Source organism: Labrus mixtus, chromosome 16, assembly GCF_963584025.1.
Source record: "Labrus mixtus chromosome 16, fLabMix1.1, whole genome shotgun sequence".
NCBI classification, from domain to species: domain Eukaryota; kingdom Metazoa; phylum Chordata; class Actinopteri; order Labriformes; family Labridae; genus Labrus; species Labrus mixtus.
In genome coordinates, this window is record NC_083627.1 from 11,951,563 (window position 1) to 11,972,520 (window position 20,958).

Here is a 20,958-nt window from a genome sequence, read left to right on the forward strand (position 1 = left end):
GACGTCACTGAGACTGCGTACATGTTCTGTACAGTTTATGTAAATAACCTTCCCGCATCCAAAGTTTGTTTACACTGTGTGATTTTGGGCTCCCGGTGATTGAAGTCGACAATCCTGAGAGACAGTGTGGTATGCAAATCAGGAGTCCTGGATCTCACCGTGAGTGGCACCCACAAAAAGCCAATTTGGTGCTCTGGTAACCAAAGACAGCCTGTCAGAACACACTTTAAGCCTTTCACAGCCTGCATGAGTCCCATGTAACTTTTAAAACTCCAGTTTTATAGCCCCGCTTCCCATCTGTGTGAAAACATTCCATTTTCCACGCAGTCAGAGCAATAAACAAGTGTGCCCGCTGCTCATCGTTTAGTGCATCATCGAGCATCTATACTGTCGAGATGAGGACAGCCGTTTCAGCTGGAGAGTCAGCCACACTAGACAGCAGTGGAGGGGAGTGTACAGCGTCTGGTTTGGAAGGAGTTTAGCTGAGATTAGTTCAATTCAGCACTGGGGATGGATTTGTTCAAGCAGAGAACATAAACAAGTGGCTCTGTCCTCTCTTCCAGTTCAACCCTCTCTGTTATCCATCAGAGATATATATCTCTGAGACAAGACACAGTGGTTGATGTGCACTTATTTGTCTGACAAAAGTATGTGTAGTCAGAGATCTTTTCTGTTTCCTAGAGGCTTCTCTGTGGCAATTGTTCGAGACAACATGCATCAGAGTGTGTTCTATTCAGTTAAGTAGACACTGAAAACCCTTGGAGTTTTGTTTTTCTTCAAATAAGACAGACAGCTCAGTCAGTCAGAGATGAGCCAGGGCCACCCTTAAAATATAATTAGCCAAGGGGGCTAAACTAGGATTGGCGATTTGTCTTTCAGAGGTGTATCTCAAGTTAAATTGTAAAAAAAAAGATTCAGCTGTGCTCCTGCACACAGGTCAGATCTACACACAGTATCAGTAGATCTGAATATAGTTGTTAGGCCCTGACACACCAAGGAGATCATCGGCCGTCGGTCCTAGTTAGCCCGTCATTGAGCGGTCGTAATCCTAGTTTTTGCGTTGTGTCCGGCTCCGTCGCTACCCGTCGACCACCATCTGCCTTTTTTGGTCGATTCGACAAGTAGAACCGGCGTCGGTGAGAGAAATCTGTCTGATTGGCTGTTTTGAGGTTTCATTTTTCAATTATCTCTCGACACAGGTTCGGGAAAGCAGCCTTGAGCATGCCGCTGTTGTGTCCATTTTGTCACCCATTAGTGCGGTTTCTCCTTATTTGTCGCCTCTTCTTTTCTTTTTCCACTAAAAGACCAAGGGCTGACAACTCCAGCGCCATTTTCTACTTTTTAAATCAGACATTATTCTCCATTAGTAGGCCACCTATAATACGAGTGGTGAGCGACAGCGGTGTGAAAATGGTCTTCTCGTATCATAACAAGCCGCCTGCTGGCATGGAGAGTTATTTCCTCTCACGCATGCACAGAAAGTACGTGGTGGTTGGCCGTCAGCTGTAGTCTTTGCGGTGCGTTCTAGTGCAACTTTTTGGCCAAGACGTGAGGCGACGGCAAAAGCGGCCTTCGTCGCCACTAGTTCTTTGCCGTCTGCTTGGTGTTTCAGGGCCTTTAGAAATCAACAGAAAAGGCCTACCTGAGTGTTTGCCATCTTAATTACTCTGAGAAAATAAAACTCAAAACCACTCTCTTTTGTCAGTTTGTTTGAGTGGTTATCTCTGGTACTTGTCACAACAGATCGAAGAATTTAGTATTTCCCTTTCCTCCCTTTTTGAAATCAAAATGTTCCCACAATGCCATTCAAATCTTCATTGGTGTTAGGTAGAAAATCACAAATGAAATTGAATAAAAGTATTTCAGGGCCTTTTGAGACATTTTTCACATGTAAGTGAAACATGCAGTTCATTGGTTAAAATGTGAGGGATGTATTTTTGCATTTAAAGCTGTAATACAACGCTCTGTATGTGAATGTATGAAGCTGGGTTGAACTGAATCTGTACCTCATGCCCTCTGTAGACTTGTTCTGATAGTTGCAGTGGAGCTGTGGTGTGCCCAGCATTGCTTCAGTGAAGACGGCCAGGAAGCCCAGGGTCTCCACGAACAGTGAAGAGTCCAAGAGGAGGTAGGTGATGTAGGCCGCCACTAGCGTGAAGGCCACCACGCACTGCAGGTAGTCGAAAAAGTGACTCCACGACCAGAAGTGGTTCCAGTCAAAGTCTAAATGTGCACAAGACAGCAACATGGGAAAAAACAAAAACAAATGAGTCCACAGAAATGAATATTTTTTTACTCCCCACTCAGGGAGCACAGCTCTCATCCAGCGGGCCAATGCTGGATCAGAAACAGAAACAATACTTGATGTGCTGTTCCTGTTAAAATAAAGGCAGTTAAGTAAAGCTGTCCTCAAAAAGAGACATGCAACAGTAATGTTGTTCCTGGTTAGGACAAAAAGTACTTTGTAGGACTCATCACAGGGGAAGGATTTCACTGCAAAGTGCATTTTTGTTTTATGGGAATAAAAAAGAATGCACTATTCATTGAATCCAGATATGCTGCCCCAAAAATAAATAATGCCATTACATTCACTTTTTTTAAAGAGGCAGTGCATCATTTTTTGCATTTTGCAGGTCCCATCTTTAATGACCTCTGTTCTGTGATTTAAAAAAAAAAAGTTTTTTTTTTAGAGGTTTATTTTTGGGCTTTGTTCAGATGGGATAGTGGACAGAGTCAGAAATCAGGGACAGCGAGTGGGGAATGATATGCGGTAAAGGAGTCACAAGTCAGATTAGAAAATAAAAAAATAACTTTAAACTCAATGCAAATCCATTGACATTAAAAAGATCAATATTGCAAAAGTAATTTGGATGATGTGATGCACATTGCATCATCGGTATTCACTGATGACTTGAAATATCGGAGCTACATGTTAAGATTAAGTCAATAGTGATTTAAATTGCTGTATTCTTATAACATATATTTTAACATATATCTTTTCATGTCTTGTTTTCCAGCCCTTCAGGAAATATTGAAGCACTATTCCCTTCTATTCTCTCTTGTCTGTATTTACTCCGTAAAATGAAGCACAAACTCTAATATTGTGTTTTTTTCCCCTAAACTATAACTTCACACTTAAGCTGTGAATTTTCACATGACTCCCACAATACTCTCCTCATAGTCAGAATATGTCACTTCCACAAATAGGCCACCTAAGCTGCACGTGATTCTGGATCTGTTTCACATTGAGATCTCGCAGAACCTCAAGTACCTTAGGGAGGAAGCTTAGTGAGAAAAAGCGAGCGTGGTGATAGGACCCGAGGGAGGAGAGGAGTCAGCCAGGGTTATAGTATTTCCCACATGGTAGTACCTGGCTTGTTCGAGATCTGGACACTGCTGAATGATTTAAAGCCTGCTTCTTGCCCTGGCATCTCTCGTGTGTGTGTGTGTTGTTTCACAAGATGAAACAGTGAGATAAAGACTCTGAGCACAACAACCCTGGGTTCTTGTAATAAGCTGCTGATCCAACACTAATCACACTATGATAGTATTCTCAGGGCTGCACACCGAAGCAGTGGTTGCCAAAGGTACAACTTTAACCACAAGCTGATGAGGAAACCGGTACAATAAGCACTTGGAGGCATTTTTTTCGAAGTTCTTTAACACGTTTAGCATTTCTGTTTAGTATGGGTCTGAGAAGGGAGCACACATGTAGCTGCTGGTTTAATGTCTGAGCATGAGGACATTGGAAGATTTTATCATGGAAATCTAATTATGGCTGAGAGCAAAAGATGTTTTCTGCGCTGCTGTATCTTAAATGGGATTTGTACAGGCCTCGAATGAAATAAAGCTGATTCATTTAATCACAGTTAAATAAGGCTCTCTTTATCTAAGAGGCACATCTGAGCGCTCACAGGAGGCCCACTGGATAGGCCATGCATAGGACTCCAGAGGAAAGCCTATACAGTGGATAAGCAAAACAAGTTTACGATGTTACAAAAAAAAGCCTGACCGATTAATCTGCCAGCCGATAATAGCAGCTGATATTAGCATATATCCAGTGACTTTCAGTATCATTGAGTTTTATTGTATTACACTAGCAGTTCTCTTTCTGGCTGTGAACAAGCATCATCCCTCTCCACAGTGTCAAGCGGTGATGCACGTAGATGCTAAGTTACTTTCCATTTGAGTGACCATATTGTCTTCATTATATATCTTTTCCTGTTTGATAACTGCTTTTGAGGGATCATCGCAAAAAAAAAAAATGTGTGTGTAAATCTATCTATTTTTACAGATCTAAGAAAGATATCGGCCGAGTATCGTTTCAGATTTTTTTTCTCTTCCTAACATTGATATCGTTATCGGGCTGAAAATTCCCATATTGGACGGGCCCTTGCTACCTTTATTAGTAGAGACTTAAGGATGATTGGTTTAGACCAGTGGTACTCAGCCTTGTTAGACTTAAGAGCCACACTTTTTAAATAATTACTTTGGATTTTTTTCTCCAAGTAGGACCTACAAGAGCCACAACTAGTCCCGAATGAGCCACATGCGGCTCGAGAGCCTCGGGTTGAGTATCACTTGTTTAAACAATATATAAGCATGCATATTATTGGCAAGATGCATGCTGGGTAACAGGTTTTGCGATAATGAGCAGATCCAATTGTTACATTCTGGCTGGCAGACAAATTAAAACAAATCCCACAAATGTAGATAAATAAATGTCAAAGAGCAAAAGAAACCAGGTCCGAGCCTTCTGTCAAACCACCGCGCACTCCATACACCAAGATTCTCCTGTCAAAACCTTGCAACTAAGTGGGACGGCAACACAAAGCTGTGCCTGACAAAGGCAAGGATACACCTCTTAAAATGTACTACAGGGCATGTGTTTGTGTTCCAAGTATAATCAACACTAAGAATATCCTTTTAGAGCTCTTTTGTGTATACTGTATGACAGTGTTTACACTGTAGGTGTTGTGGCTGCAGATGCCTGGTGTGGCTTTGAAGCCCTGTTGGCAGCAAGGCCAGAGGACTGAATCTGGGCCAACTAGCACCAGGCTGGTGCTGCTTTATAACAGCCAAATACAGAGCGAAGCATTCAGAGGCAAAGTAGCAGTGTTTTACTCCTACACTGCCTGAAAGCATGTAAGGCCTTACACTAAACACTAAACTGAACATGTAAAGTAGGGTTCAGAGGAGATTATCTGATGGGGCTCCAGTTTACCGGTACCGTCACGTTGCCACCAATCAGTGCAATTTAGACCGTGATCCCTCAAATTCTCTCGCGGCTTCGTTGGTAAGAAATATGATCTGATGTCCTATACTATCCATACTATCAATCATTAAAACAAAAGAGATCGTATTGTTTTAAACATAGAAAATTAGCTTTCAAATTGGGTACTGCAGTCCAAATTGAAACATTGGAGAGAGCTGTCTCCCCCCGCCCCCTCTTCCCAAGAGCCATATAGGTTGCCATGTCACGGACACTGAAGCTTCAGTGTTTAGCCAGCTCTGCATCCGTTTTGGAACCTTTCTGCGTTCTAACCTCTCTCCAAATTTTCAAAAGCCTCTCAAATATTTATCCTAGCTTTATCACGTTTCTGCTCGTGGAGCTGCTCAGAAAAAACCTGAGGCTTTTTAGGCCGGGCACAATCACTTCTATCTGAACCAGTTTGCTTGCCCACTTCCATCGCTGCAACACCTGGTGGTTTGGGATTTGCCTGGCAAACCGAGGTGCGCTGTAAAACCGCCTACTTCTCTGGTCAAAACAAAAACAGACCATTCCGCAATGGATTTCAAAGTTAGAAGGAGGACATACTGGCTGCTGAATTGTTGAAGGAGAAGCCAGCACTTCAACATCGGATGTTTCCTTAATGTCTGATCATATAGTAAGGTCATTTTATGATTTAAAATCAGTAGATATCTTACATAGTGGACCTTCATGCTAAATTCAATGCAGCCGTAAAAAATGATGAATGCGCTTTTTGTTCATTTGTTTGTGTGATGGTGTAAAGTTTAACATGTTTTAAGACAATACAACATGAGAATGATGTAATTTGGTGTTTGACATTCAAACAGTTCCTTAAAGTTGTACACTCGACAATTAGATGTTTTAAGCACTAGCAGACAAGAAAGCCCTTACATTTGGTTGCCAAGGAATATTTTTGGTGGCCCATACATTTATAAAATCAATTTTAAAAAGCAAAGAAACCCAATTAAACACTTCCCTTAACTGAATCAAAGCTTAAAATGAAAATATATTCAAAGCATGAAAGCATATTTGAGTATTTATTTATTCAGAATTACAATTAAAGTTCTTCATCAGCGTATGTCAGGGCATGTTCAGGTGTAAGGGTCAGCTAGAGCTGTAGTGCAAGCAGGCGCCTTTCAAAAGTGCAGAGAACAATGTTGTATTTATTCCCTTCTAAAAGCCAAAAAGGAACCTCAACAGCAACAGAACAAGACTGGATTGCAGTATGGTTAGAAAACTCTGTGGCCACAGCAGGCTCCCAACATTTAATATTTGGTGGCCTCAGGCAACTTAAATGATGGGCTAAAGTTGAACCCTTGAACTGCTTTTTATTAATGACTTAATGAATAATTTACGTGATAAATATCCTGATTCATTGATGTACAGAAATCACAGAATGTAACCTGAATGTCACTGCAACGTTTGTAATCTAGCCACCAGATTTTCGTTTAGCTTTTATAGGTAATGCAAACATTTTATAGACTTTCTCTCCCCAGTCTCTGTTGTCAAGGGTCATGGAGTGGAGGAGAGATAGAGCATGAAATATAATCTGTGATTCCATTAAAAATAAATTGCCCAACCTGCAACCTAATTTGGTAGCTCAGGACTTTGCGAAGAACAGGCAACCTTGTAATTATGAGTTGCTTTTTAAATATTTGTGCAGTTCTCATCCCAGCCTCATGTTTTACTAATTGCACTCCTTCATGCCAGTGATGTGTTGTCATCATCTCTCAATCCTGTATGCACACTTTAAAGATACATGGAAATCTGTATCTAACTCTGTGAAGCAGAAAATGGAAAAAGCAATGTCTTCTATGCGGTATAGGTGTGTCACACTTTTTAACCCTGACTGCTTAAGGATGTTTATTAAAGTACCCTTCCTCAGCCATACACCCCTTCCTGCTGAGCCACTCGTGTACCTTCGGGCATCCTCCTCCTCCTCTTTAATCCCTGTGCTGTGCAGCAGCCGTTGCAGCGCTGTGTGGGAACAGACTGGAGCTGGAGCATACAATAGTCTGCCTGTGGTGGCCAAACGTCTTGTGCACAGCTCAGTTTGAAGTCCCACAGAGTTTTTGGTACATGTGTAGGAAGACTCGGGTCAGAGTCTGTGATTTCAATCCCTGTTTACCAACGGTTCTTCGCCAACTTCAGTCAGGCCTTGGAAAAGTCTATATGCGTGTAGTTTGGAATAGAAGCTTGCTGTCACTCAAATGCACTCTGGGAGAGAAGCATGGATAATTATGATAAAATACATCGATAACCGCCTGCAAAGTGGAACCTAAGACTTAAACAAGATTCAGTTTTTAAAAATTTTACACTGACTAATAGGTTTCCACTGGCTAAGCCACAGGACAGCAACCTTTCTGCTCTGTGCCGAGGCTAAATGCTGTGGCTCCACCATTTATGGATTGAAGCAAAAAGTTAGGCCTGCACCCGCCCTTAGGGAGAGTAAAAACTGCACCTACAGGATAAAGTGATTTATTCTAAGCTGACAGACCCACTGAAGCTTCAGCTACAGACCCCCATGGGACCGGCATGAGCAATGAGCCAAAGCAAAACATCAGGGGGGAAAAAAAAGGGATCTCTTGTGTTGTAATTTACCCATGTAGCATAATTAGACCAATATATCTGCTGTGGGGGATCAAACAATGACTGTGACAGGATCAAGATAACTGAAGATTTGATTAAAATCCTCCTAAATCATTTTAACAGGTACCTTACTGACACAGAGGTGACATTTACAATTTGTAGGAAAGAAATAAAACATGGAATCATTTGTTCTATTTGGAAAAGTCTTGAATCCATTATAATGTCTATTAGTTTATAATGCTGTGTTTTAGTTTGGGGGGCATTAACATATTGTAAAATAAACATTTGAAGGGAAATGCACTTGTTAAAAAAAAAAAGCTTTACAGTGCAGGAGTTCACGACAAACCATTGGAGTGTCATTTTTTACTATATCAAACTTCCTTTATCTGACCATCATGTAAAGCTACTGTAGCTTGTTCATTTCAGCTTGTGGAAGACTCTTCTCATTTGTAAAGCGTAAGTAGGGGCGGGAATCACCAGGGGCCCCATGATACGATATTATTGCGATTTTAAACCTTTTGCGATATCCTGAGAATGGCGATACAATATGTTGTGATTTAACTTTTTTTAACTGCATATTTTGTCCACAAAATTAAACTAAATCAAGAACTGTTTTGTCAAATACGAAAACAGTCTCAGTCTATTCATCTCCCTTCAGTCTTTTTATTTCTACACAATGGGAGTCGAGCCCACAGACTGACCAACACTGATAAAAGTGAAACCCTGTAAAAGGCTGCATGCACCTCATAATCTGAAATGTTGGTGTTTCACTCTAATCCAACTTGAACATGATTAATTTTTTTTCTAAAATATTGATACTTGGCGGCCATGAGACGATATACAGTAATATCGCCACACAAAATATCCCGATACTATGCTGTATCAATTTTTCCCCCCACCTCTAGTAGGAAGATAAGCAGGTCAATGAATCAGAGTGCGGATGAAATGAAGAGAATTTTAACAAATACAACAAAAAATGCATCCAGAATAAAATGCCTTTCTGTGTTCTGCGATGTACTTTCACCAAACCTTGGTATGTGACGGCATGTTCATGGCAGCACTGTGTGTAAATGTATCATTACAGTAGCTTCATGCTATAGTGGAACAGTCATTCTTAAAGGTATTAGGGTTCAACTTTGAGACCCACTCTTCTGAACATGTCTGCGTCTTTGAGGGTATTTTTTTCCTGGTGAGAAACTGCCCCTGAAGTAAAAAGGTTTGAACCTTTTCAAGTTTCTTTTTTTTTGATTTTCTTTCATTGATGATCTAGAGCTGAAATATCATAAACACATTTTAAGATTAAACTGAGCTGACGGAACAGAGTACAGACAGAGCTGTGCTGCCTCAGAACAAACAGGCACACAACCCCGGAGTCTGAAGACACAGACGCTCTAAAGTCTGCATACAGAATTTATAATCATGAAGCGGAGCCCTGTTTGATGGTTCACTTGCTGACACATTTTCATTTATATGCAACTGGAGATTTTGGGGGAAAAGGCTGTCAGAGTGCTCTATTCCGGGTCTTCCAGAATATGAAAACTTTTTCCCGCTCACACCAAACTTCCTCGACAAATATTTCATCCTACCTTTTCCTTCCAAACCACTTTAACCTCCGCCCGAGTGATCGCCAACATTTCTGATTCTGACAGAGCCAAATGATCTGATCTGTGGGCAGTCTTCCTCATGAATCACACTGAGCTCCTGATTCAAATAACCTCACTACACAACCTGCAACGAAAGAACAAAGCGCACAGCACAGATGTGGCCAGTGATGTCATTGTGCTTGAGGCACCTCAGGCAGCTCCTTAACTTATGTGTGCGCTCGATCACAAGATGTTTCTCTCCCATTCAAAATCACACAACGTGAAGTATGCCTTTTGTTCGCAGCACTGTCAACCTGGTAGAAAAAGGAAAAGGAAGTTCTGTGAAATGTCAGCCACCCTGTGTTTTTTTCTTTCCGAGAACCAAATCTCCAGCTGTTTGATGGAAGTGGCTGGTGCGATAATGACGCTGTGCAGCTATGAGAACAAAAAAAATGTGCTGGGACGAAGGCTCAGAGGGACACAAAGGGAACAAAACAAACAATCAGAGAAACATACAGGTTGACAGTTTGTCCTGCTGACTAAACACTATGGTGAGTCACCGCAGACTCACGTGAACCTGGTCCACCTTACATCTGTGCACAAACATCAGTATCAGCTGCTCCATAGCCTGTTAGCTCCCTGAAAATTGCTTTTCAATTGCTGCATCAGCCAGGACACCAACCACTGTCGCAGCAGGCCTCTCAATGATGCTGTGTCTAAATTAGCCTCACTTCACAATAAGATCTCCCTCTCTCCCTACCTCACGCATCCGTCAGCTGCAGACTACTACATACTTACGTTTGATATTTCCATTAACTGATCAATGAGCAGACACAGACCAGCAAAGCTGCGATCAAAGAACATGGTTCCCTGTCAGTTCTAATGATGCTTGGCAGAGCTCACTGATCGATGGCTGCTCGTACAGGCTAGAGCCTCCGGCCAGTCTCCGCACGTGGGCAAAAACAGCTGATGCCAGAAAGAGACACACAAGCTGAACCACACAAACCGTCATGTTGGTGAACACTGATTGTGCTTTTCTTAAAATGATTGAAAACAACCAAGGGATAAAATTGGGCTCACCAACCCATCAAATACCAAGCCATCTAGCATCCCATGAGGAGCATCTGTGATATAATATAACACACTGAGCCAGGTGTACACAGTGCATTTTGTACAAATATTATTGTTCTTCTGCCATCTAGTGTCAATGTGATGAATAACAACCTCTTTTCTTCTTTGATGTGTCTATACTGTATTTGCTGATTGTTTACAGTTTGCACTAAACCAGGGGTTCCCAAACTTTTTTGCCCTTTGACCCTAAAAAAAAAAAAATGGTGCTAGAAACTGGGCACTGGGTATTTCTCACTTTCCCATGGTTTTATTTTAAATGTGACTATTTTATTCATAAACTGTATATATACGTATATATACAGTGTCAGTAATTAGCGGTAAAATATGCCATTTTAAATCATTTAAAATTTGGAGGGCATCTCACGACCCCCACTTTGGAAACCACTGCACCGAACATTATTAGTATTTTTTGGAATTCATGAAATCAGGAAGCTTGACAATATCTAGAAAACACTGGAAGACGCTGCGCAAACATAACTACAGAAAAGCTACTTTTTGCTGTTTAGAACCATTTCTCAAGACTGTGTGGTCAGGCGTCACATTCTGATGGACATCTCTCTGGCTCCTCACACAGACCTGGCTCAACAGATGGTTGAGATTTCTGGGATTTATGTGCCGGCCATCTGATTCCGATGGAAGCAGAATCACTGCCAGCTGAATTTGATTAACTTGAGTTTGGTCCCTGAATGGTGATTAATAAAACACATTGCTTTTCATAGTACTCTCGGATGAAACATGAGCTATTATCAAAGTTGTGAAAAGACGGCTCTGGATTGTTAGCTAGTGCTTTGTGCTCTGGACAACAGAGGGGAGAATAGACTTTCAGCGGCTTACACTACATTGTTGCCTATAGTACAGACAACCATGGTCAACAACAAACAACCCCTACCATCAATAATTCCCCTCAGATGCTTCGACTTGCTATGAAGGGCTGAAAAGCTGGTGAGTTTGACCATCCGTTCACTAACCTAATTGTTGTGACGTCTACCTCAATTCAGACTTTATATCAAGAACGCTCACAAATTCAAACAACCCCAATTCCTAAAAAGTTGGGATGTTATGTAAAAGAAAATTGGTTCATTTGCAAAACATTGAAACCCCATCAATGATTAAAAGTAGCACAAAGAAAACATGTGAAAAGTTGAAACTGACATATTTCATTTTCTTTTTTTTTTCTGTGGGTGAGGCTGGGGGATTATATGCGGAATTTGAATTTGGTGCCCATTACACGGTTCAAAAAAAGTTTGGACAGTGGCAGCAAAAGACTCAGAAAGTTGTGAAATGCCTAAAAAATCTACAGTTAAATAAGCTAACTTAACTGGAATCAATAAACTTATACAATCAACATAAACAGCTAAAATCCTACATTGAGCAAGAACAGCAAAACTTCCCACTCTCAAACACTCTCAAGCAGGTCTCCTAAGACCCCCCCACCCGTGGGCAAAGTGGGCAAGTGTCCAAGGCCCAGCAATTACCCAGAACGTTGGTAAATGGGAGTCTTGACCAAAGATTTGTTATGATGCATTTTTGCTATCAAAATATTGGACTAAATATTCTTAACCATCTTGCTTTTCGTGGTTTTTCAGGGAAGGGACAGTCAACAAGCCATCATTTATTTAATTTTTGTGAAGAGCCCAGGCAGGGTTGTAGTATTATTAAACAATAAATAACAGGAATACATGCTGTGTGGTTGTGAGTTGCCCTGTGCTATTGTGCAAAAGAAAGCAAGTTTGTGACCAGGGCCTGTGGTCATGAATATCCATCCATGCCACCCCCCCCCCCCCAAAAAAAAACAGAGTGGCATTAACCTGTCCCAATGATCTTGAAAAGTGCTGCTGGCATCAAATTCAAAATTTGCAATCTTTAAAAAACACTATAAATACTCAGTTTCAACATTTGATTTGTTGTCTTTGTGAGGATTTTCAAAACAGTTAAACCAGGAAGCATTTTCCTTTTTATTTCCATTTAGCACAACATCCAGATTTGTTAAGAAAATGGGTTGTAGATGTTAATATTTCCATTATGATATAAACCTACAAACAGTTCCTTTAAATGAACTGATGTTGACCACAAGGAGCACCACAAACCCCGAACACGGGACTTATAAATATCATTCTGAGAAAATGGATGTGACTTCACCTTGATCACTCTTGATAATTAACCGTTCTTTTCCCTCTAGCTGTGTCCAAGGTTATTTAAAGTCTGCCTGTGTGCAACCCACTAATTAAAAGAATCTGGCTTTTGATCCAGAAGAACCCGGCCGGTAATAACAAACCAATTTCAGATTGCGCTTCTATTGCTGAAGTCCTTGAGAAGGCTGCCTTATGATCACTCAAAGTGTGGAGACACAAACAAATATTGAAGACAAAAATCATTAAGTTACAAGAGACAGGAACACGGCACAGATATTGTCCTCATCAGAGTGAAAAAAATATCTTACAGAATGGCTGATACTGCTGAGAGCTTCATCTCGTACTGCTAGACTAAAACGCCCCAGCAAACTTCTGATGACACAGCTGGTTGGTATTTCCTCTGACAGCTTTGAAGTGGCTTTGTTGTTCTGTTGGTGAGCAGCCCTCAGCCTCAGGTGAGTTTTGGAGTATTTCAGATTTCTGGAACCAAACGTATCAAAGACACATTTGCTCCAATGGATAGATATAGAAATTCATTCCTATTTATTTCCAGGGCTGACATAATGCTGTATCACCCAAATATGGATTTAAAGATCTTTCTTTTGTATTAATATAACTCTAATAAAACTGAAATCCTTATTATTGATCCTGTCCATTCATGTGACATATTTGTTCTCTTTTTGTTCCTTGGTAATTCATGTTGAAAAAAGAACCTGGGTGTGATCTTTGATGCTTACTTAAAACTACATCAGCACGCCCAGAGCACACAGAAAAACTAACGGCAATGGATTTGCAGCTTTTCTCCCTCTGCAACAGATTTCTTAACACATCTCGAATAGAAGGGCAACGTGCTAAATAACCAAGTGTGGTTTAAAAATTCAAATGCAAGTTAGTAGACAATCAATTACAAGCCATAAGCCTTACAGGATGCATGAACCCGCCCTTTAAGAGATGCTTCACATTAACATTAGAGAGGACGACACAATCAGCATGCATCAGTCTGAGGTTATCAATCACAAATGAAAACACATTGGCTTTGAGAGCTTATTTCAAAAAATCAACTCAGAACACAAAAGCAGAAAGATCATAGAAGTACGAGAAGTTGCTTTAAAAGTCCTGACAGCAGGTTAGTCCACTGTTAATCATTTAGAACTAATAACTAATCTATGTCAGTTCAGTCCTCATTGATTCACTCATGAACAGACAATTACTAGAAGTGAAACATTAATGATACATGCAATATTACATCCACACAGTATTCTTTTTTTTGTTACACTTTGCACCCTAATTTGAACCGAGGGCCTGATTCAAAAAAGGATTGTTCGTCTTTTGCGCCCGCTTCACCCGCGCTGCAGAGCAAATAGTGTCTCTTTGCATCTGTGCTGTTTGCTTTCAATAATCAATGAAGCATTCATTGAAGCAGGGTCAAAATGTGGCAATTTTTATGCAAATGAGCCGCATTGCAAAAAAAAGGTCTAGCTCACAAAAACAGTGAGAAGAAGAGCAATGTGCAGTAAGAGCTCCACTTTTACTGTTTGCTGAGAGTTGGCGTTAACTGCGCCTCATTATTTAAATATCGGACATCACCTGTAAGTTTCAAGTGATCAGGACAGTTCTGCCTCTGTATGACTTCAAAATAAATGATCTGTAAAAAAAATCATTTCCAATCATTTTAACATTACTATTGATTTAGAATAAGTCTAGGCTGCTAAGGCCTCCCCTTGCACATATGCAATAATAATAATAATATAGATTTTTTTATTTATAACGCACTTTACATTTGAACGGAACAGAAATCTCAAAGTTCTACAATTTGAATATGCACACACTTCGTCCACATGTGTGGAGATTGTACGAGTCGTTAGGCAGAACGAGTAAGTATTTTTCCTTTTTTTTTTCTTCCATATTTCATCCGAGCTGCTCTAGCTGGCTCGTTACAGAGAGGACGCTTTGTTGGTGAAACTTCAATCACGCATCATCCGCAGAGCTTTAGCTGCACAATGAACTGCAAAAGGTGTCCCCTCTCCAGCCAGCTCATCATCTAGGCCTACGTGTGGACAGATCTGTCAGGATAAAGGCGCACAGGGCAACTCTGTACAGCAGAGGGAGGAGATGCTAAGAACTCAACTCCACAATCAGACGCAGACCAAGAGCAAACTGCACGGAGCGGAACAACTTTATGGGCGTTTTTGCCCTCAAAGAATATTAATGCAATATGCTCTGTGATCTGGACCTTGAGACAGAGTGTATAGCAGGCGCATTCGATGCACAATCCATGGAGCTATTAGCAGCTGAAAATCCCTATGAATTCCCCCCTTGAGTGTGCAGCGTTACATGCATCAAACACATCACATCTGTAAACACAATGTCCGGACAGTAAACATGTTACATGTGCAAAAAACAGGACATGCGAGTGAGATGGGCTCATGCTTCATTCAAACATGTGGTAGCTGGAGTTAGTCATCAGTTAGTGTTGGCTGGGCGGGAGGAAGGAAGAGCCACACTGGGTCAGCATGCACAAGAACACAGAGATGGGGTGGAAGATGAACTAAAACTGATGTTTCATGGCAGACACAGTCATTTCTGTACATACCCAAAAAGAGCCTCTTAGGGATTCTGATCTCCTCGTCCTTACTGTCTGTTGCTACAGACAAGAATAAACATAAAAATAAAGAAAACAACAGGGAAAGGAAGAGAGAGAGAGAGAGCAAAAACTTGGTTCTCTTAATTTTCTGTGAAAAGCCACATTTGACCTTTTTAGGTTGTCAGGTTACACTGGCTCTTTGTTATACAGTCTTAAGACATTTCTGGGCCTTATTCAGCAGGTGGTGACTCCTCAAACTACCGATTTCCTGATCTGTGATGTTACTAATGACAGAGCATTTGGTGGAAAAACTTTACAAATGTGTTCCTCTGACGCCCTGATTCCTGCGTTGGGATGTTGCACTTCTGTCTGTAGTTTCATCAAAAAGCTTTAAATCTCAATGTGGAAACAAAAAGATGAGTATAATTATCAATATTGCTCGGCACTAATATGTTCATGGACAGCTGTTACCGCATTATGAAGACATACATGAGCAGAAAATAAGACATGATAACAAATAATGCTGAATTTGGACTATTAAGCAAACACTATATGTTTCGGCTTCATGTGAATTTTTCTAGTCAAAGGGGGGTTGTTCACGTCGGTGGCTTTGCCTCTTGAATGACCTGAAAAGCATGTTCTCAAATAGACCTCTCACTATGAGGGAGTGGTCTATTTGAGGGAGTGCTCCTAGCCGAGGAAACAGTTGGAAAAGTTTTTGGTTCTTTCTTATTGAAGCTGGAAAACAATGATGCAATGTCACATGTTTTCGGTTCTCCAGTAAAATTGAAAACTGTTCGATTGTGTTGAGCAGGTCATTATCAAACAAAGCATCCGCACTTACACTTACTGTCATTATTATTATTATTATTATGAACTTTAACTGTGATACACGTAAATACAGCAGAAATGAAATATGTCTACAATTAGTGAGACCCATGAGTCCGCCAACTGTATTGTTGTCGGAGCTGTGTTTACATCATGTTGACATATAAAAGCTGTTTTAGTGAAGACTAGAGAAAAGAAGAATAACATACTCCCTGCTGATTTGGATGTCATGTAAGTGTCTTTAGATCACTGTCATTCTGTGTCAATCTATGTGAAATATGAAGCTATGAGTGAACCAAAGCGTGCTAACGTTAGCCTGCTAACACAACAATGCAGGACACAGGCTAGAGCAAAGGAGCATGGTGTTTCCGGCGCTAAATGGTCTTTAACTGTGATGTGTTCTGATTCTTGACTCCTTCGTGTGATCGCGAGTGGGGAGGGGTTGGAGTTGTGCTGCTGGAGAAGAGCGGAGGCTGCAGGATAGCGGAGGTGTCGGCAAACAGCAGTTGGTTTTGGTTTAATGCTGGTGCTCAAGGGCGACATCTACTGGATCAAAAAGTCGCTTTTTTTTTTTTTTTTTTTAATCTATTCTGTAATTCTAATCTTATTTTTGTGTGGGGGAACCAAAATAGTGTGCTATGGATGTGTACAGTGATATTAATGTGTATTCAAATTTGAACCTCATGAACTGCTGTAATTGGGTGAAGAGAATTAGGGTTGCTCTGCTCATCTCCCCCTATCCCCTTCTTCAACATCGGCACAGTCTTGGCTGTGAGGGCTGTTTCCTCATGAGCCTGGGATCTGGCCTGAAGATTTCTGCCTTTTAATAAGGCAGTTTTTTCTTACCACTGTAACTTTTACTGCTTTGCTAAAGTGCTCATGATGGATAGGCCGGATCTTTGTACCATAACAATAAGTAAAGTCTTTTACCTGCTCTTTTGTAAAGTGTCTCACTAACACTTGTTATGAGTTGACACTATACAAATAAAGATTGATTGACTAATTGATTGATTGATTGATAATAACACTATTTAAACTAAGAAACAATACTGGTTAAAATTAAACAATATAAATACCTACTGTGATACCACAGTAACAATAAAGAGGTGCTACACACCTAATATTGAATCTTTTTTTTTTACCAAAAATTGGATGCAAACTCCTGCTCAATGTCCTCATTGTACAAACACTTTTGTGACCTCATCGTGACCAAACATCGTGTTTATTTGCCCAACAGCGTGATGCTGGGTGGACCTGAGGAAGCTACAGGCGCAACGCATAACTTGCTCACAATAAAGTGACAGCAAAGACATTTTCGGTGAGCCACAGTTTATTTATTTTTCATTGTATGTCCCTGCAACCAACAGACACCTGAGAACGCATGGCTGTGCATGGGGTACCCTATGTATTGGACTTTTACAACTTATTTTTGCAGTTTGGACATTGCTTTCTCTTTTGCTCACTGAAGCGTTTTTGAAGATTAGCAGTGATTTTTAAAGCTTTGCTACTTTTAAATACAATCAATCTTTAAAGCTCCTGTGAGGAGTTTTGAGCCGGTTTAAAGACTGAACTCAATAATGATGCCTCTTCATGACCTACAAACGCAAAAGACAAGTTAAGTATTTCTTATAGTTATTTTATTTCACATGCCCATCCATCCCACCGTGGGGTGTCAGACGAGGCGATCACTGCTGAGACAGCTTTTTTAAAAGTATTCTATGCCAAAGATTTATTGTAAGTTGCAGACCAGACATTTGGAATAAAGGAGGTTTTAATTATAGTGCTTTCACACCTGGACAAAACTCCTGAAAAACTCCTGAAGTTTTCAGGGAGAGCTGCATGTTTGAACACAAACAGCCAATTTTTTCACTCTGACTTTATCCAGTTTTTTTTCCTCGTATTTTATCTGCAGAAAGTCATGAGCGAGGTGATGTGAGAATGCAGCATCAGAATCAGGAGAATTCCCCTCGAGAGAGAGCGAGAGAGAGAGAGAGTGGGAGTGGGTGGTGACATTTATTTCCTGCGATCGGTGCACAACCACCGACCTTATGCATGTGGCCGTTACGATCTCTGTATGAGGAATTCAGCAGCTGCATTATGTTTTGTGTTCAGCGGTAAGTTTGTCTCTGCTCTTTTGTTGATATTGTGATTCAGTCGAACTACACCTGATGTCAAATATTATCTTTATGGCGTTGTCTAACGGACTCTTTTGCTTCACCCGCCACTTCCACGTCGTGTCTTTTCAAGTCGTGTCTAGCCTCAGGAGAAGCCCGCCCCCTCCTCCTGTCCAACCGGGACAGCCTCTCGCTGTGAGGTGCGTAAGAACAACCAGATCAGGAGAATTTCAGGGGACGGTCATGAAATTCTCGAGAAATATTCAGGAGTGAATGTGTGGAAAAGGCTCTACACGGGTACAGGACAAGATCAGCAAAAGAGATAAACCCCCACCACTCTTCAGAGGGATCGTCTAAATTGACACAACCCCAAAGTTCCTCACAGGAGCTTTAAAATAACAGATTGTATTAAAGGATTTAACATTTTGACAAGTTTAAAAGGAATGCAATGTAAACGTGCTTTGAGTGATATTATTTTCAACAGCTGATTACCTGTTTAATTGTGAGAACAGAGGTGAAGTATATAGCTATGATTTTTTTTTTTTTTAATTTGTTTTGCATCATTATTTAAACTCCACACACCAGCCCACAGAGTGGACCATGGTCACTCACACTTGCAGGTAAACGATAAGCATGAGCACATAGCACAAACGACTATTACGCAACTTCATCGACACACTCGTCCCTTTTCTCTCAAACACTCACACGATGCACCGTCCTACACACATCTCACTTGCTGTCGGACTCAAACACAATCTCACACACACAAACACTCCCACAAGACACACTTGCTCTTTCATGCACAGTACATTTGTAGTAAAGAGGCCTCGCGGAGGGTTTCTGACCTATGAAGGAGCGTCGCTTGGTGCTGAGTTCAGTGGCCGTGCGGACATTGGTGCACAGGTTCAGCATGACGAGCATGGTGGTGATCATGATGATGCTCTGCCAAAGCAGCAGGGTCTCGAAGTAGCGGCCAAATCTGAAGAACAAAAACCAAAAGGGAAGTGAGAAGAAAGTGCAGTCGATGCTGTATTACTTCACATGCTCGGTTTGAAAGTTGTCTGGAAGAACACTTGGCGGCCTCGGGAAAATAACGTACTGAGCTGCAACTGGGCCTCCCAGAAGACGTGACAGAAGAATCCATTTGTCTACTACCGCGAAACACGATTCAAGTAGTGTCTCAAATACTCACTAAGCACACGCGGACATGACAGGCAGATACTAGACAAGTGAAACATTCTCAGTGGTGTGTCTTCAATGCAGTAGGGTGAGTTTGATGTAAGAAAATATTTACTTAGCACGCCCATTGAACTTTGCTGTTGCCGCTTTGAATATGAGTTTTGGGTTCATTGTGTGTGTGTGTGTGTGTGTGTGTGTGTGTGTTCGTTTTCTTGGTCATAAAGTAATCCATGGCTTCGATAGACGCAGCAAGAAATGTAAACCAAACTTCTATGACACACTCCTTTGAGCAGAATTTAAGATAATTTCATGATTCTAGAAACAGCTTAAGTTCAAGGTTTATTTGACTTAAATGTAAATATATCAAAATGTAAAAAAAAAAAAAAGGGTTATTAATGCAGTTTTGTCACACACACACACACACAGTCACCTGAAGAGTATCCGTAGGATGTTTGCCACTAGAAGAACCAGGCACACATAGGTGGAGAACCCCTCTGCGTTCTGGGTCCTGCGGATGTCTCTGTACTGGGGGATGTAGGGGACAACCCCACCGAACACCATGGCACCAGCAGCGACCCACGTCACCAGTTTATTAAACACGAACACAACCTGATCAAACACCTCGTCTTCCATCTTCAGCTTGCTCGCAAGTCCCAAAACACACCTGGGCCGATGAAGTTGTGAAGCGACGTCACCGACTCAACGGAGACTATTTTAAGTTTTTTTTTTTAAATCCTCCTCTGTGTCCCTCTTATGACTCTGTTACATCCGGATTGTCCATGCACAGCATTCGCTCCTGCACAGATTACACAGACAAAGAAGCAGCGAGTGCCACGCCATCACAGTCAGCTCAGCAGTGAACCAGAAGCGACGACGGTTTTAACGAAACAGTAAAAATCAGAGAGTCCTAACGCAAATACAATCTCTTATGTTGCTGTGCAGACATAACAAACGACGGTCACAAAGGGTGCTGCTATAATGTCCAGTGCAGGAGACAGCAGAGGCTGGATATCAACTCAAGACGTCTTACTTCTCCGACTCAACACTTCACTTGCTGGAGTTGAATAATAAATAAGTAAATAAATTCCCAAAGTTCCTGACATCGAATAAAAAAAAAAACCCTAAAAAGTCCGTGAAATAAAAGAGGTTATTATTTTGTGCACGACAGACTTGTTCATCATAAACGAGCTCTCGGTTCGGTGTGTATTTCTATCCTGCAGCGTAGTCCACACTTCCTGGAACGTCACACGTCACGAGTTACGACGTGACGACACGAAGATGTTTGTCTTGAGCAAGAGGGTTCACAGTACGCCATGCAATATTACTTTGGGACTTCTCAATCTAGTGCAGGGATGGATGGGCGACTTTGGTGACAGCAAGGGCCACATTCATTTAATTCTCACTTGCCAGAGGGGCCAAATTAAACGATTACAGTCGATTATGTCTCAAATTTAACTCAACATATACCAGTGATCAAATATTATTATGGACATATTTCTGGTTTTCGTGATTTCATGGCAGATTTCATCATGTTTTCTTCATGTTTCCAATTAATTGATGTGTAAAA

The 20,958-nt window shown here is 41.1% G+C and overlaps 1 protein-coding gene across 2 annotated transcripts in view; it reads right to left on the reverse strand.

Annotated features, from left to right (window-relative positions):
* The window catches only part of LOC132991610 (solute carrier family 66 member 2), a 38,348-nt gene extending 17,771 nt beyond the window's left edge, over positions 1-20,577 (reverse strand). Inside the window, exons 1-4 of one of the 2 annotated variants that reach the window (XM_061060418.1) lie at positions 19,822-20,577; positions 19,058-19,191; positions 15,280-15,330; positions 2,007-2,223 (exon numbers count right to left, since the gene is read on the reverse strand). In XM_061060418.1, coding sequence (XP_060916401.1) covers positions 2,007-2,223; positions 15,280-15,330; positions 19,058-19,191; positions 19,822-20,024 — 605 coding nt within the window. In that variant the 5' untranslated portion in view covers positions 20,025-20,577. The remainder of the gene's footprint in view (positions 1-2,006; positions 2,224-15,279; positions 15,331-19,057; positions 19,192-19,821) is intronic. The other variant, XM_061060419.1, reaches the window with a different exon arrangement.
* Between the last annotated feature and the right edge of the window lie 381 nt (positions 20,578-20,958).